The sequence below is a fragment of the Anomaloglossus baeobatrachus genome, chromosome 2, assembly GCF_048569485.1.
Source record: "Anomaloglossus baeobatrachus isolate aAnoBae1 chromosome 2, aAnoBae1.hap1, whole genome shotgun sequence".
In the NCBI taxonomy this organism is placed as follows: Eukaryota; Metazoa; Chordata; class Amphibia; order Anura; family Aromobatidae; genus Anomaloglossus; species Anomaloglossus baeobatrachus.
The window spans coordinates 784,308,077-784,324,716 of record NC_134354.1 but is presented as its reverse complement, the minus strand read 5'-3'; the positions used below and the strand labels follow the sequence as shown (position 1 = coordinate 784,324,716).

General features: G+C 56.3%; 1 protein-coding gene and 3 non-coding genes across 4 annotated transcripts in view; all 4 read left to right on the top strand.

Moving 5' to 3' along the window:
- Positions 1-3,709: 3,709 nt before the first annotated feature.
- On the top strand, positions 3,710-15,207 carry RPS3 (ribosomal protein S3). The gene is made up of 7 exons (XM_075337613.1): positions 3,710-3,769; positions 6,489-6,619; positions 7,156-7,249; positions 8,352-8,446; positions 9,561-9,748; positions 10,429-10,637; positions 15,128-15,207. The coding sequence occupies exons 1-6, from the start codon at positions 3,740-3,742 to the stop codon at positions 10,632-10,634; spliced, it is 744 nt and encodes a 247-aa protein (XP_075193728.1). The 5' UTR covers positions 3,710-3,739; the 3' UTR covers positions 10,635-10,637; positions 15,128-15,207.
- On the top strand, positions 9,795-9,939 carry LOC142292806 (small nucleolar RNA SNORD15). Its single transcript, XR_012750826.1, has one exon. It is a non-coding gene; the product is annotated as a small nucleolar RNA SNORD15 (small nucleolar RNA).
- LOC142292804 (small nucleolar RNA SNORD15) lies at positions 10,670-10,816 on the top strand. Its single transcript, XR_012750824.1, has one exon. It is a non-coding gene; the product is annotated as a small nucleolar RNA SNORD15 (small nucleolar RNA).
- A 1,321-nt stretch (positions 15,208-16,528) lies between the features above and the next one.
- The window catches only part of LOC142292805 (small nucleolar RNA SNORD15), a 148-nt gene continuing 36 nt past the window's right edge, over positions 16,529-16,640 (top strand). Inside the window, exon 1 of the small nucleolar RNA XR_012750825.1 lies at positions 16,529-16,640. This exon is cut by the window's right edge and continues 36 nt beyond it. This is a non-coding gene — a small nucleolar RNA (small nucleolar RNA SNORD15).

Sequence of the window (16,640 nt, the reverse complement as noted above, 5' to 3'; positions counted from 1 at the left end):
CCACCGGAAGTGGCAGCAGGTACACATGCCGGTAAGTGTCCACCTGGGGATTCTTGATACCTCAGCAGCTGGTGGCATAGGATGAAGACCAGGAACCGGGACAGATGAGGCAGAGGCTGGTGCGGTGTGGAACTGGTTGGTACTGGTGGTAACAGGCAGGTGGAAGATGTGTGCAGGAACTGGAGGTAGGCAAATGAACACAAGCAGGAACACGGGCACTACTAGACGGAACCAGAGACGAAGTCACAACTAACAGAGAGTGCAGGATAGCACAGGTGACCACACATCTAGCATCGGTAGATAGGCTACGGGGAAACATTAAACAGGCAACTCCCAATTGGGGAGGATGCCTTGAATACCCAGTACCTGCAGGGGTCACAGGAGGGACATCCAGATTGGGTGAGGCTGGCCCTTTGAGAATAGGGAAAAGAGCGCGCCCGCGCCCTAGTGCGCATGTGTGGACCTCGGGAACCAGACGTGAGACCATGAAGCATCGAGGAGGAGGCAGCTGGAGCAGGGGACAGCGGGGATACCAACGGGAGACTTGGGAGCCTCAGGCCTGGGAACGAAGCACAGTATCGGTGAGCGGGAGGTGACATCGGCTCTCCCAATCCAACGTGATCGTTTGTTTTTTTTTACTGAAAGAGGGACAGGTGACTTCACAAAATAGATGGCATCATGAGGAAAGAAGAAGATGTAGCAATGCTGAAGAACATCTCAAGACATCAGCCAGGGCAAATGGGCGGAAATGTGTCTTATACATACGCCAGACCGGACCCCTGATATATACAGACACCAGACCGGAGCCCTGATATATACAGACGCCAGACCGGACCCCTGATATATACAGACGCCAGGCCGGACCCCTGATATATACAGACGCCAGGCCGGACCCCTGATATATACAGACGCCAGGCCGGACCCCTGATATATACAGACGCCAGGCCGGACCCCTGATATATACAGACGCCAGGCCGGACCCCTGATATATACAGACATCAGACCGGAGCCCTGATATATACAGACGCCAGACCGGACCCCTGATATATACAGACGCCAGACCGGACCCCTGATATATACAGACGCCAGACCGGAGCCCTGATATATACAGACGCCAGGCCGGACCCCTGATATATACAGACGCCAGGCCGGACCCCTGATATATACAGACGCCAGACCGGAGCCCTGATATATACAGACGCCAGACCGGAGCCCAGATATATACAGACGCCAGGCCGGAGCCCTGATATATACAGACGCCAGGCCGGACCCCTGATATATACAGACGCCAGGCCGGACCCCTGATATATACAGACGCCACGCCGGACCCCTGATATATACAGACACCAGGCCGGACCCCTGATATATACAGACGCCAGGCCGGACCCCTGATATATACAGACGCCAGGCCGGACCCCTGATATATACAGACGCCAGGCCGGACCCCTGATATATACAGACGACAGGCCGGACCCCTGATATATACAGACGCCAGGCCGGACCCCTGATATATACAGACGCCACGCCGGACCCCTAATATATACAGACGCCAGACGGGACCCCTGACATATACAGACGCCACACCGCACCCCTGACATATACAGACACCAGACCCGGACCCCTGACATATACAGACGCCAGGCCCGGACTCCTGAGGTATACAGACGCCAGGCCCGGACCCCTGAGGTATACAGACGCCAGGCCCGGACCTCTGAGGTATACAGACGCCAGGCCCGGACCCCTGAGGTATACAGACGCCAGGCCCGGACCCCTGAGGTATACAGACGCCAGGCCCGGACCCCTGAGGTATACAGACGCCAGGCCCGGACCCCTGAGGTATACAGACGCCAGGCCCGGACCTCTGAGGTATACAGACGCCAGGCCGGACCCCTGAGGTATACAGATGCCAGGCCCGGACGCCTGAAGTATACAGATGCCAGGCCTGGACCCCTGAGGTATACAGACGCCAGGCCCGGACCCCTGAGGTATACAGACGCTAGGCTGGACACCTGAAGTATACAGACGCCAGGCCCGGACCCCTGAGGTATACAGACCCCAGGCCCGGACCCCTGAGGTATACAGACGCTAGGCTGGACACCTGAGGTATACAGATGCCAGGCCCGGACCCCTGAGGTATACAGACGGCAGGCCGGTACCCTGAGGTATACAGATGCCAGGCCCGGACCCCTGATATATACAGATGCCAGGCCGGACCCCTGATATATACAGACGCCAGGCCGGACCCCTGATATATACAGATGCCAGGCTGGACCCCGATATATACAGATGCCAGGCCCGGACCCCTGATATATACAGATGCCAGGCTGGACCCCTGATATATACAGATGCCAGGCCGGACCCCTGAGGTATACAGATGCCAGGCCGGACCCCTGATATATACAGACGCCAGGCCGGACCCCTGATATATACAGATGCCAGGCCGGACCCCTGAGGTATACAGATGCCAGGCCGGACCCCTGATATATACAGACGCCAGACCGGAGCCCTGATATATACAGACACCAGGCCGGAGCCCTGATATATACAGACGCCAGGCCGGACCCCTGATATATACAGACGCCAGACCGGAGCCCTGATATATACAGACGCCAGGCCGGAGCCCTGATATATACAGACGCCAGGCCGGAGCCCTGATATATACAGACGCCAGGCCGGAGCCCTGATATATACAGACGCCAGGCCGGACCCCTGATATATACAGATGCCAGGCCCGGACCCCTGATATATACAGACGCCAGACCGGAGCCCTGATATATACAGATGCCAGGCCGGAGCCCTGATATATACAGACGCCAGGCCGGACCCCTGATATATACAGACGCCAGGCCGGACCCCTGATATATACAAACGCCAGGCCGGACCCCTGATATATACAGACGCCAGGCCGGACCCCTGATATATACAGACGCCAGGCCGGACCCCTGATATATACAGACGCCAGGCCGGAGCCCTGATATATACAGACGCCAGGCCGGAGCCCTGATATATACAGACGCCAGGCCGGACCCCTGATATATACAGACGCCAGGCCGGACCCCTGATATATACAGACGCCAGGCCGGACCCCTGATATATACAGAAGCCAGGCCCGGACCCCTGATATATACAGACGCCAGGCCGGACCCCTGATATATGTATATATACACAGACCCCAAATATGCTCCCGTTCACTGACAGCAGCAGAGATCCTGATATTCATTAGTAATGGATATACATGTGCGCATTTTTTCCTGACGCGTTTTGGAGCGGGTCTGTAATCTCCGGTCAGGACCCTATTACACGCCTGTCAGGGTGAGTGGAGATCTATTCCCGCCCTCAGTTGAGCTGTATGAATTATAAAGCGTCTGGTCGCCATTAGTTTTGCAGTTCTTTTCATGTCTGACTCTTGGGGCGTCACCTGCCCCTTAATTTTCTTACCAGAAACGTATCATTAGATGTGGAGTGAATTTTGTTGCAGAAACTACATATAATAATAAAAAAATGTGTTGTTATACGTCAGATAAATGACACAGGGAGATATTCTCCTCATAAACCCCACTACAGACTGTGTGCACTCCTTATAACTGACCCCAATGTGCCATACACCGGGACACAGCAGCAGAACTACACCTCCCATCATTCCCCGAGCTGCAGCGGCCCCTCTTCCGCTTCCGGTTGACCGTATATATTGACTTCCCCCGGAAGTGATTTCCCTTTCCTTTCAGCAGCGCGGAGCAAGATGGCGGTGCAGATCTCGAAGAAGCGGAAGGTGAGCGGCGCCCGGGGTGTGTGAAGCGGGGTGCTCGGTAATATCGGCACCATGTGATCCCCGGGCTCTCCCCCGCTGTGCTGGCGGACGGCTGGCGGTGGTGGCCCGGGAATGGGCGCGGATTACGGTGGATTGGTTGGGGCCTGCGCTCCCGGCGGACATGGCGGCCTCGTATGTGGCAGTGCCGGGCGGGTGGCGGGGGCCTCTGTGCGTGTGTACGAGCAGCCCCCGGAGGGCGAAGGCGCACTACAACTCCCTGTCATGTGTGGGTCTCCTACCAGACCTCGTCTGTGGGTTACTATGGAGACCGGATTGGGGTTTCCTACACTCCTGCCCCCTGTATAGCTGTGCACCGGGGGGTCTCCTATACTCCTGCCCCCCTGTATAGCTGTGCACCGGGGGGGGGTGGTCTCCTACACTCCTGCCCCCCTGTATAGCTGTGCACCGGGGGGGGGTCTCCTATACTCCTGCCCTCCTGTATAGCTGTGCACCGGGGGGGGGTCTCCTACACTCCTGCCCCCCTGTATAGCTGTGCACCGGGGGGGGGGGTCTCCTATACTCCTGCCCCCCTGTATAGCTGTGCACCGGGGGGGGGGGTCTCCTACACTCCTGCCCCCCTGTATAGCTGTGCACCGGGGGGGGGTCTCCTACACTCCTGCCCCCCTGTATAGCTGTGCACCGGGGGGGGGGGTCTCCTACACTCCTGCCCCCCTGTATAGCTGTGCACCGGGGGGGGGGGGTCTCCTATACTCCTGCCCCCCTGTATAGCTGTGCACCGGGGGGGGGGTCTCCTATACTCCTGCCCCCCTGTATAGCTGTGCACCGGGGGGGGGGTCTCCTACACTCCTGCCCCCCTGTATAGCTGTGCACCGGGGGGGGGGTCTCCTACACTCCTGCCCCCCTGTATAGCTGTGCACCGGGGGGGGGGGGTCTCCTATACTCCTGCCCTCCTGTATAGCTGTGCACCGGGGGGGGGTCTCCTACACTCCTGCCCCCCTGTATAGCTGTGCACCGGGGGGGGGGGTCTCCTATACTCCTGCCCCCCTGTATAGCTGTGCACCGGGGGGGGTCTCCTACACTCCTGCCCCCCTGTATAGCTGTGCACCGGGGGGGGGGTCTCCTACACTCCTGCCCCCCTGTATAGCTGTGCACCGGGGGGGGTCTCCTATACTCCTGCCCCCCTGTATAGCTATGCACCGGGGGGGGGGGGGGTCTCCTATACTCCTGCCCCCCTGTATAGCTGTGCACCGGGGGGGGGGGGTCTCCTATACTCCTGCCCCCCTGTATAGCTGTGCACCGGGGGGGGTCTCCTATACTCCTGCCCCCCTGTATAGCTGTGCACCTGGGGGGGGGTCTCCTATACTCCTGCCCCCCTGTATAGCTGTGCACCTGGGGGGGGGTCTCCTATACTCCTGCCCCCCTGTATAGCTGTGCACCTGGGGGGGGGTCTCCTATACTCCTGCCCCCCTGTATAGCTGTGCACCTGGGGGGGTCTCCTATACTCCTGCCCCCCTGTATAGCTGTGCACCGGGGGGGTCTCCTATACACCTGCCCCCCTGTATAGCTGTGCACCTGGGGGGGGGTCTCCTATACTCCTGCCCCCCTGTATAGCTGTGCACCTGGGGGGGGGTCTCCTATACTCCTGCCCCCCTGTATAGCTGTGCACCTGGGGGGGGTCTCCTACACTCCTGCCCCCCTGTATAGCTGTGCACCGGGGGGGGTCTCCTATACTCCTGCCCCCCTGTATAGCTGTGCACCGGGGGGGGGGGTCTCCTATACTCCTGCCCCCCTGTATAGCTGTGCACCGGGGGGGGTCTCCTATACTCCTGCCCCCCTGTATAGCTGTGCACCGGGGGGGGTCTCCTATACTCCTGCCCCCCTGTATAGCTGTGCACCTGGGGGGGGGTCTCCTATACTCCTGCCCCCCTGTATAGCTGTGCACCTGGGGGGGGGGTCTCCTATACTCCTGCCCCCCTGTATAGCTGTGCACCGGGGGGGGTCTCCTATACTCCTGCCCCCCTGTATAGCTGTGCACCGGGGGGGGTCTCCTATACTCCTGCCCCCCTGTATAGCTGTGCACCTGGGGGGGGGTCTCCTATACTCCTGCCCCCCTGTATAGCTGTGCACCTGGGGGGGGGTCTCCTATACTCCTGCCCCCCTGTATAGCTGTGCACCTGGGGGGGGTCTCCTATACTCCTGCCCCCCTGTATAGCTGTGCACCGGGGGGGTCTCCTATACACCTGCCCCCCTGTATAGCTGTGCACCGGGGGGGTCTCCTGCACTCCTGCCCCCCTGTATAGCTGTGCACCGGGGGGGTCTCCTACACTCCTGCCCCTCTGTATAGCTGTGCACCGGGGGGGGGTCTCCTACACTCCTGCCCCCCTGTATAGCGGTGTATGGGGGGGGCTCCTACACTCCTGCCCCCCTGTATAGCGGTGTATGGGGGGGGCTCCTACACTCCTGCCCCCCTGTATAGCAGTGTATGGGGGGGGGTCTCCTATACTCCTGCCCCCCTGTGTAGCGGTGTATGGAGGGGGGGGTCTCCTATACTCCTGTCGCCTGTATAGCTGTGTATGGGGGGGTGTCTCCGGCCCCAATACCTGCTTGTCTGGCTGTATCGAGGTGTTAGGAGCAGTGGTCATCAGCCGTGTGGTCTGCATCGTTGGGCTTCGGTGGTCTTATCCTTTTTTACTTATCCCCCTTTTCCATCTCTTTGTAGTTTGTCGCTGATGGCATCTTCAAAGCTGAATTGAATGAGTTCCTGACCCGGGAGCTGGCTGAAGATGGCTACTCCGGCGTGGAGGTCCGAGTCACCCCAACCAGGACAGAAATCATCATTCTTGCCACCAGGTGAGTTTATAGCTTCTACCAGGCACAGAAAACTGACTATGACCCCCCCTCCTGACCTCGTCCTGCTTATAACTTTATGGCGCTGTTCTGGCTCCACGCTGTTACATGGGCAGAGTCGGCGGGTGTCGGTCACCTGTCTTCTTCATTCATTTGGACAAAACATAACTGTCCTATGCATGTACATTGTAACAAATCCTCAGCTGTGTGAGCTGCTCAGCCTCTTGATGAGAGCAGATATGGCTTCATTCGTTGACCGGAAGCAGAGATATTACTGTCTGATTAAAATCTGAAACCTCCGATGAGAAGTTGCAAGTGTTTTATACATAAGACTGCATTATTTAAGTGGTTTCCCGCCTCCTCTTACTGCTGCATCCGCGGGTGAGCTGCGCTGACGCCTGCCTGTATGTGCGATCCATACCTGACCGCCGTGTACAGCCCCCTCCTGATGTATGCGCTGAGCCCTCCCTGGTGATTAATGTCTGGTGCCTTTTAGTGTCGGACCTGAATCCATGACCATTTTGTGCTTATCCCTCCAGGACCCAGAACGTCCTCGGTGAGAAGGGGCGCCGTATCCGCGAGCTGACTGCTGTAGTACAGAAGAGGTTCGGCTTTCCCGAGGGCAGCGTTGAGGTAAGCGCTTGCTGCGTCGCCGTCTGAGCCCCTGCTTATATGGTGATATGTTAGCCATATGACACAACATAACGGGTTTATACTTATAATCTGATATTTGACGTCACTTCACCCTCATAGAATGCTGTGCGGACGTCTTCACCCTATGAAAACTACTATTGTGCCCCAGGGATGCTTTATTAGTGAAATTTATGCACTGGGGTCAAAACCCAGCAATAGCCAGTAAACCCCTTCACGTGCTATGTACTTTATGGGTCGTCTTGCTGCCTTTGATGCTGGCTGATTTAATCAGCCATCATCTGCCTTGAAGGCTGCTTTAAAACATCAGTTTTTTGTCATCAGGCACAATCCGGTGTAAAAACTGATGCAACTGATCAGTTTTTTCGCCTGATCAGTTGCATCAGTTTTTTCCATCAGTTCCTTAAGTTTTTGGATGGATCCGTTGTGCTACTGAGCATGCTCCGTAGAAAAAACGGAATCTGTCACTGTAATGCGTTGTATGCCGCATTATGACGGATATGGCGCCCATAGGCTTTCATTGTACATGGCGCCGGATACAGCGCCATCTGTTTTTTGTTTTTTTTTTTGTTTTTTTTGCCGCTGTGCTGTGTCCTTTCCGGCAGCTGGACACATGAATTTAACTGCATTTCGCAGGTGGACTGGAGATCTGCACTGTTGCTAACCTGTTGAATTCCACTGTCAAACACGTGTCGGCGGTGAGGGAGTCATTCCCAACCCCATCAGTGGCCCCCATGACGTCAATTAACATATTTTTTTTCTGCCTAATTTCACTTTTTTTTCTTTTCTAATTCATCACACTTGGATTTTTTTTCCCCACTTACCATTACTTCATATGGTAAAAAATGGCGTCATTCAAAAAGTACAACCCATCCCACAAATAAACAAGCCCTGACATCAAACATCCCCTTAGGTTGCACTTAAATGGCCGCACTTTAGTGGCTGTAGATTATTGTTCCCTGTTGTCAGCTGTTAGTCTGGAGAAAATCTCTGAATGGTAATGGCCGGGCGGGTTTCATGGAATGCTTTTTTTTTTTTTTTTTTCTTTTCTTCGGCCTCTAACCCGTTGATTTGTGTCTTTCAGCTGTATGCAGAGAAGGTCGCCACTCGGGGTCTGTGCGCTATCGCCCAAGCAGAGTCCCTGCGTTACAAGCTCCTGGGAGGCCTGGCGGTCAGGAGGTGAGGTCTGGTGGTCAGGAGGTGGGCCGGGGTTAGTCGCCGCTGTCTGACCTGCAGGTTTTACTTCGGTGATGATTTCGATGACGAGTCTAACCTGGTTCCTATGTGTCTGGGTAGTGGAGGGAGCTGCGTTCTGCTCGCTGCCTCCTCTGCCCTGACACAGACTGGACGAGGCGTGAAGACGAGTTACGAGGCATTTGTCTGAGAAGTAAAGTCTGGGGTTATCCTGGATTTGGAGGGGTCTCGTTGCATGACTCTAGAGAGAGACTATATTTGTTTTTAAAAATGATACGCAGAAGCGGTTTTGCGAGAACCACGCAATACCTTTATACCGGGAAGAGGTAGGTTAGCTCCAGGTCATCCGTTTAAGGGAAATGGTCACGGGTGCACGTGGTCAGAGTAGGAGGAAGTCCCAATCCAAGAAGAGAGCCAAGGTCCAATCCATCCAATATTCCAAAGTGCTTTATTTACTTTGGTGCAGGGAAAGAGCCGGGTGCGGGTCCCAAGTGGACAACGGCTGTTTCGCACCCCCTTGTGCTTCCAAGGGACCCGTTGAAGCACAAGGAGGTGCGAAACGGCCGTCGTCCACTGGGGGCCCGCACCCAGCTCTTTCCCAGCTATTTTTGCCTGCACCGAATTAAGTAAATAAAGCACTTTGGAATATTGGATGGATTGGGCCGTGCCTCTTTCTCTTGGACTATTTGTTTTTAGAAACCCCTCGTCCTTCCTTTGGGCAAATCACATAACGTTGAGCTATTTTTAACACTTTAGGGGACAGTTCACATGTGGCGGACACATTGTGGATTTTCTGACATGTTTGTGAGTGAAAAATTGACCAGTGGCTAAAATCTTCCCGAAACTCCTAATCTGCCGAAATAAACCCCTAGTGTTGTGCATGTGCCATGGCTTTATATTGGGTATTGCAGGTCAGTATTGGGCCGCTCTTTGCACTCTATGGGATGACTTTCACCGGTTATTTTCTGTTAGTGCCAAATACACAAAGGAAAAACAAAAAAAGCAATGGTTGACTTGTAGGCGAGGGGTTAATGGCGAGTGGCAGCTTCTGTGCGATTTCTGATATCACTAAGTTGACATTGACTTTTTTTCCCCGCAGAGCCTGCTACGGCGTCCTGCGCTTCATCATGGAGAGCGGAGCCAAGGGTTGCGAGGTCGTGGTGTCCGGCAAACTGCGAGGACAGAGAGCCAAGTCCATGAAATTCGTGGACGGCCTGATGATTCACAGCGGAGACCCCGTGAACTACTATGTGGACACGGCCGTGCGCCACGTCCTGCTCAGACAGGGTGAGATGTCCGGCCCTTGTAGGTTATGGCTGTCGGTGCATCCACCCTTCAGTGATGATCCGATGACGAGTCAGATTGGGGCAGTGTCTGCGGAGGAGCCGGCGCGGAGCCACGTTCTGTGTCTGTGTGTTGGCTCTCTCCACTCCACGCGTCCCACCTACTGATTGATTTGATGCATTTCTCTGAGAAGGGTGTGAGGGACGGGCAGGAGAGGTGAGGGCTCGGATGGATCTGTACTGACCGGAAGGGCGGGCAGGAGAGGCCAGGGCTCGGATAGATCTGTACTGACTGGAGGGGCGGGCGGGAGAGGCGAGGGCTCGGATAGATCTGTACTGACCGGAGGGGCGGGCGGGAGAGGCGAGGGCTCTGATGGGTCTGTACTGACCGGAGGGGCGGACAGGAGAGGCGAGGGCTCTGATGTATTAGTACTGACCGGAGGGGCGGACAGGAGAGGCGAGGGCTCTGATGGGTCTGTACTGACCGGAGGGGCGGACAGGAGAGGCGAGGGCTCTGATGGGTCTGTACTGACCGGAGGGGCGGACAGGAGAGGCGAGGGCTCGGATGGATCTGTACTGACCGGAGGGGCGGGCAGGAGAGGCGAGGGCTCTGATGTGTCTGTACTGACCGGAGGAGAGGCGAGGGCTCTGATTTATTAGTTCTGACCGCTGATTGTTCTGCAGGTGTTCTGGGCATCAAGGTGAAGATTATGCTCCCATGGGACCCAAGCGGAAAGATTGGCCCCAAGAAGCCCCTGCCTGATCACGTCAGCATCGTGGAGCCTAAAGAAGAGATCCTGCCAACAACCCCCATCTCTGAGCAGAAAGGAGCCAAGCCAGAGCAGCAGGCGCAGCCCCCCGCCATGCCCCAGCCTGTGCCCACCGCGTAATGGGTAAGTCCTGATATGGAGCGCCGACTCCGAACCTTCAGTGATGATCCGATGACGAGTCTGACAGGGCGAGTCCTTCCCTGCTGCGCTCTGTCTGCGGCACGTTCTGTGCTGCCGGCGTCTGCGCAGTAGGACGAGGACCGCCCGTCACGTGATGTCTTTGAGGCATTTGTCTGAGAAGGTTCTGGTGATTGTGATCATAGTGGTCTGTAGAAGGCCCGGCCTGATGCCGCATGGGGTTAAAAATTCTCTTAAAAAAAAACCAAAAAAAACGTTTCTCAGTCCGAGAACAAATGGAAGTCAATTTTGAAACGACGAGTCTGTAAATGACCAATTTATCAAAAATATAAGTCCAGAACTGGTGTTATTCTGTCGTTTCGAAGGATGAGCAATTAAAGGGAACCTGTCAGCAGAAATTTTGCTTTAAACCTAAATGTTTCCCCCTCTGCAGCTCCTGGGCTGCGTTCTAGCAGGTTCCTATAGTTTTTGTGCCCCCTTTTAGACTAAATTAAATACTTTATAAAGTTGTACCTTTTTGTTATGCAAATCTTCTAAATTATCCATGGGGGCGGGCTGTCTGGTGTCTGTTACTGTCCCTCCTGCCGATTTACGTCGCCCCCCCCCCCCCAATGCTCCATTTCATATCTCAGGACACCGCCCAGTGCGCCCGAGGTCCCGCGCATGCGCCGTGCGACTGTACCGGGACTGTGCACTGTGTGACCGCTGGTGACGTGTTTCACGGGCACGAGATTATGGGCGGCACTTTGATTGTCATCAGCAAGTGCCCGCCCATAATCTCGTGCCCGCGCTTTCCCCTCTGCCTCCAGCGTTCTGCGCAAGCGCTCGCCAGATGACCCCACGAACCTTGCTAGAATACAGCCCACGAGCTGCAGAGGTGGACACTTTTAGGTTTAAAGCAAAATTTCTGCTGACAGGTTCCCTTTAAACCCATTGACATTCTGGTTTGGCCATAACATGGATAAGTTCGGTTCGGGATCTGAACCTGACCCCTAACCCCATAGAAGTCAATGGGGACCCAAACTGATGTGCTGTAAAATGGTTGCAGTAATTCTCCCTCGCTCCAGGCTTTCAAGAAACTGTATTTTTTAACATCTGAACTGCACCTGATCTCGGACACTATTCGTTCAGGTTTGAGCCCGGTCATCCGGTGTCCTATACAAACCACAAGCTTCACTGTTCGTTTTTGCTCATCCCTCCTTGTGTCACATTTCCATAAGCGCCCCCCCCCCCCCCCCCATTCTCCAGAAAAAAAGCAAGAAATACTAAATGTATGTAACAAATTGGTGCTAATGAAAAAATCCACTCAGTGCAAAAAATAATTCTCACGCCGCTCCCCCTGTGGAAAACTAGATGCAAAAGAGCTCCGTTTAGAACTACAGGAACCAAATTTATTTATTTTTTTTTATTGCAATTTTTAGATATACTGAATTTTTGTTTTATAAGATGCACTGAATTGTAAGACCCCAAATTTGAAGGAGGAAAATAGCAAAATAAAAATATTTTGTACTGTATAAAATAGGGGTCTGTCTTATAATCCTAGTGCATTTTATATTGGCTCACCGGGGGGAGCGGCTCAGGAAGGTCTCATGAGGTAGGGCAGGCGATGCTGCGGGCTTGAAGGATTAGGTGTCTCTTCTAAGGAGGGTTAGTAAATGGACGGTCGGCGATGCTGCGGGCTTGAAGGATTAGGTGTCTCTTCTAAGGAGGGTTAGTAAATGGACGGTCGGCGATGCTGCGGCTCAGGAGGGTCAGTGGATGGAGGGTCGGCGATGCTGCGGCTCAGGAGGGTCAGTGGATGGAGGGTCGGCGATGCTGCGGGCTCAGGAGGGTCAGTAGACGGAGGGTGGGCAATGCTGCTGGGTCAGTGGACGGAGGGTCGGCTATGCTGCGGGTTCAGGAGGGTCTGGACGGAGGGTCGGCGATGCTGCGGGCTCAGGAGGGTCAGTGGACGGAGGGTCGGCTATGCTGCGGGTTCAGGAGGGGCAGTGGATGGAGGGTCTGCGATGCTGCGGGCTCAGGAGGGTCAGTGGACGGAGGGTCGGCTATGCTGCGGGTTCAGGAGGGGCAGTGGATGGAGGGTCAGCGATGCTGCGGGCTCAGGAGGGTCAGTGGACGGAGGGTCGGCGATGCTGCGGGCTCAGGAGGGTCAGTGGACGGAGGGTCGGCGATGCTGCGGCTCAGGAGGGGCAGTGGAAGGAGGGTCGGCGATGCTGCGGGCTCAGGAGGGTCAGTGGACGGAGGGTCGGCGATGCTGCGGGCTCAGGAGGGTCAGTGGATGGAGGGTCGGCGATGCTGCGGGCTCAGGAGGGTCAGTGGACGGAGGGTCGGCGATGCTGCGGGCTCAGGAGGGTCAGTGGACGGAGGGTCGGCGATGCTGCGGGCTCAGGAGGGTCAGTGGACGGAGGGTCGGCGATGCTGCGGCTCAGGAGGGTCAGTGGACGGAGGGTCGGCGATGCTGCGGCTCAGGAGGGTCAGTGGACGGAGGGTCGGCGATGCTGCGGCTCAGGAGGGTCAGTGGACGGAGGGTCGGCGATGCGGGCTCAGGAGGGTCAGTGGACGGAGGGTCGGCGATGCTGCAGGCTCAGGAGGGTCAGTGGACGGAGGGTCGGCGATGCTGCGGGCTCAGGAGGGGGGTCAGTGGACGGAGGGTCAGCGATGCTGCGGGCTCAGGAGGGGCAGTGGACGGAGGGTCGGCGATGCTGCGGGCTCAGTAGGGGCAGTGGACGGAGGGTCAGCGATGCTGCGGGTTCAGTAGGGTCAGTGGACGGAGGGTCGGCGATGCTGCGGGTTCAGGAGGGTCAGTGGACGGAGGGTCGGCGATGCTGCTGGGTCAGTGGACGGAGGGTCGGCGATGCTGCTGGGTCAGTGGACGGAGGGTCGGCGATGCTGCTGGGTCAGTGGACGGAGGGTCGGCGATGCTGCTGGGTCAGTGGACGGAGGGTCGGCGATGCTGCTGGGTCAGTGGACGGAGGGTCGGCGATGCTGCTGGGTCAGTGGACGGAGGGTCGGCGATGCTGCTGGGTCAGTGGACGGAGGGTCGGCGATGCTGCTGGGTCAGTGGACGGAGGGTCGGCGATGCTGCTGGGTCAGTGGACGGAGGGTCGGCGATGCTGCTGGGTCAGTGGACGGAGGGTCGGCGATGCTGCTGGGTCAGTGGACGGAGGGTCGGCGATGCTGCGGGCTCAGGAGGGTCAGTGGACGGAGGGTCAGCGATGCTGCGGGTTCAGGAGGGTCCAGTGGACGGAGGGTCGGCGATGCTGCTGGGTCAGTGGACGGAGGGTCGGCGATGCTGCTGGGTCAGTGGACGGAGGGTCGGCGATGCTGCTGGGTCAGTGGACGGAGGGTCGGCGATGCTGCTGGGTCAGTGGACGGAGGGTCGGCGATGCTGCTGGGTCAGTGGACGGAGGGTCGGCGATGCTGCTGGGTCAGTGGACGGAGGGTCGGCGATGCTACTGGGTCAGTGGACGGAGGGTCGGCGATGCTGCTGGGTCAGTGGACGGAGGGTCGGCGATGCTGCTGGGTCAGTGGACGGAGGGTCGGCGATGCTGCTGGGTCAGTGGACGGAGGGTCGGCGATGCTGCTGGGTCAGTGGACGGAGGGTCGGCGATGCTGCTGGCTCATGGTGTTGCGGCTGGCACTTTGATCTGCCGGTGGGTTGAAGACTATTGAATTGCCGGCAACTGACACAATGGACTTCAAGAAAATGGGTGACGAGGTGGTACTTGTGCAGATTGGCCTGAACGGCTATTTTCTTGAAGTCCGTCGCGTCAACTATCAGCGATTCAAAGCAGCCCGCAGATCAGTGGTGTCTGACGCCGCAAAATCCCACAAACCTTTAGCATCCCGACCCTCTGTCCTGTGACCCTCCTGAGCTGCTCCACCGCAGTGACCTCTCCGAGCCCTCAGTACCGCTGACCCTGCGCCACCATCACCACACCGCCCTGGTAAGCCATATCCAGAGTATATAATGCTCCCCCAGTTTTGGGGGGGAAAATGTGCATCTTATCTGTAAAATACGCTATATCTATATCCACAAAAGTTATTTAGAAAAAAAAACTGAGTTGGGTCTCGCTGTTCTTCTGACCAGGAAACTTCTTAGGGTCGTTTTTAGTGCAATACGACCAAAACCCAGAATACAATGGCGGGATTACGATTTGTTTTTTCACATTTCTCTGCACTTTTCCCAGTTTCCAGTAATCTATATAATAAAGGGAATAGTGTAATCAATGCTACACCTCATCCCGCAAAAAGAAGCCCTCGTACAGCAGTGGGGGAGGGGAAAAAGTGCAAAATGACGGTGAGAAGAGATGGAGGGATCAGTCACTTCTCTTGTATCAGATCGTTCTGTATCCCATAAAATATCTTTTGGGCAGTTCCTGTGTTAATTCCTCCTAGAAATTGTCAGCCAGGTGTGAGTATTGGGGGTCCCTGCAGATATCTTTATTCTGACCCTTTTCCTTCTCTCTCCGCAGGATGCTGAATACAAGGACGTGAAGTTTTTTGCATACGGCCCAAATCTGTAAAATAAAAGAAAAAACGCCCAAAAAACTTATACTTGGTTTGTGTTGCTGTTCTTGTGGGAGCTCAGGCCAGGCAGTGCGGCCGGAGAAGGCGGGTGCCGCAGTGTCGGGTGCGGCCGGAGAAGGCGGGTGCCGCAGTGTCGGGTGCGGCCGGAGAAGGCGGGTGCCGCCGTGTCGGGTGCGGCCGGAGAAGGCGGGTGCCGCCGTGTCGGGTGCGGCCGGAGAAGGCGGGTGCCGCCGTGTCGGGTGCGGCCGGAGAAGGCGGGTGCCGCCGTGTCGGGTGCGGCCGGAGAAGGCGGGTGCCGCCGTGTCGGGTGCGGCCGGAGAAGGCGGGTGCCGCCGTGTCGGGTGCGGCCGGAGAAGGCGGGTGCCGCAGTGTCGGGTGCGGCCGGAGAAGGCGGGTGCCGCAGTGTCGGGTGCGGCCGGAGAAGGCGGATGCCGCAGGGTCGGGTGCGGCCGGAGAGACGGGTGCACGTCTATACAATAAATGGTGATGGGCAGGGGCCCCTGCTGGTAAATGAGGGGTGGTAGCACTAATGGTGGACCACCAACAGCTAGTTGTCCCCACTCCCAGGGTAGCCTGCTGCTAGACACCACTAGGAGATATAGGAGGATTGAGGTTAATTGCCAATACCTGATTTAATCTGCATGTGATTTAACCAGATTTAACACTGGCACTTTGATTTCCTTAGTTTTTGTAGCTGAACACAATCGCTCGCTGTTATCAGCGAATTTTGCTCTGGCTTGTTATAGGTAACTCCACCTGCTGATGGCTGTGCACTTCACTCTGCCCAGCAGATGGCGGTGACGGGTACATTCTCCTACCACAAGCTGTACATCCCTGCCATCTGCTGGGCAGAAGGTGAAGTGCAGTGGTAAACGCAAATATTTTGAAAATGTAACAAATGATTGCGCGTCACACACATTTGCATCTACCATACATGGATTATATCTAGTGATGGGTGAACCCAAAATTCAGAGAAGTCCATGTTAATGTTCAGATTTGACCATCAGGAATATAATAAGCATAAAAAGCAAGCAAAATGGGGGTTAAAGCCGCACAGTTTTACTTGGTCTCTGCACGGCCTCACTCGTCTGTGTGCACTGTCACATTAGAAAACATGATTGGCCTCTGCAGCTGCTGGTCACGGCTGTGAGTGGTGACGTTGGGGAGGTAAGCTGAGGTCACAGCTGGCATTTACAAGGGTACCCCAGCTGTAACCCCAGGTGAAGTTTAGGAGCCCGCCAGAACAAAGGATCCAAGCCAGAGCAGCAGGCGCAGCCCCCCGCCATGCCTCAGCCCGTGCCCACCGCGTAATGGGTAAGTCCCGATATGAAGCGCCGACTCCGAACCTTCAGTGATGATCCGATGACGAGTCTTGACAGGGCGAGTCCTTCCCTGCTGCGCTCTGTCTGCGGCACGTTCTGTGCTGCCGGCGTCTGCGCAGTAGGACGAGGGCCGCCC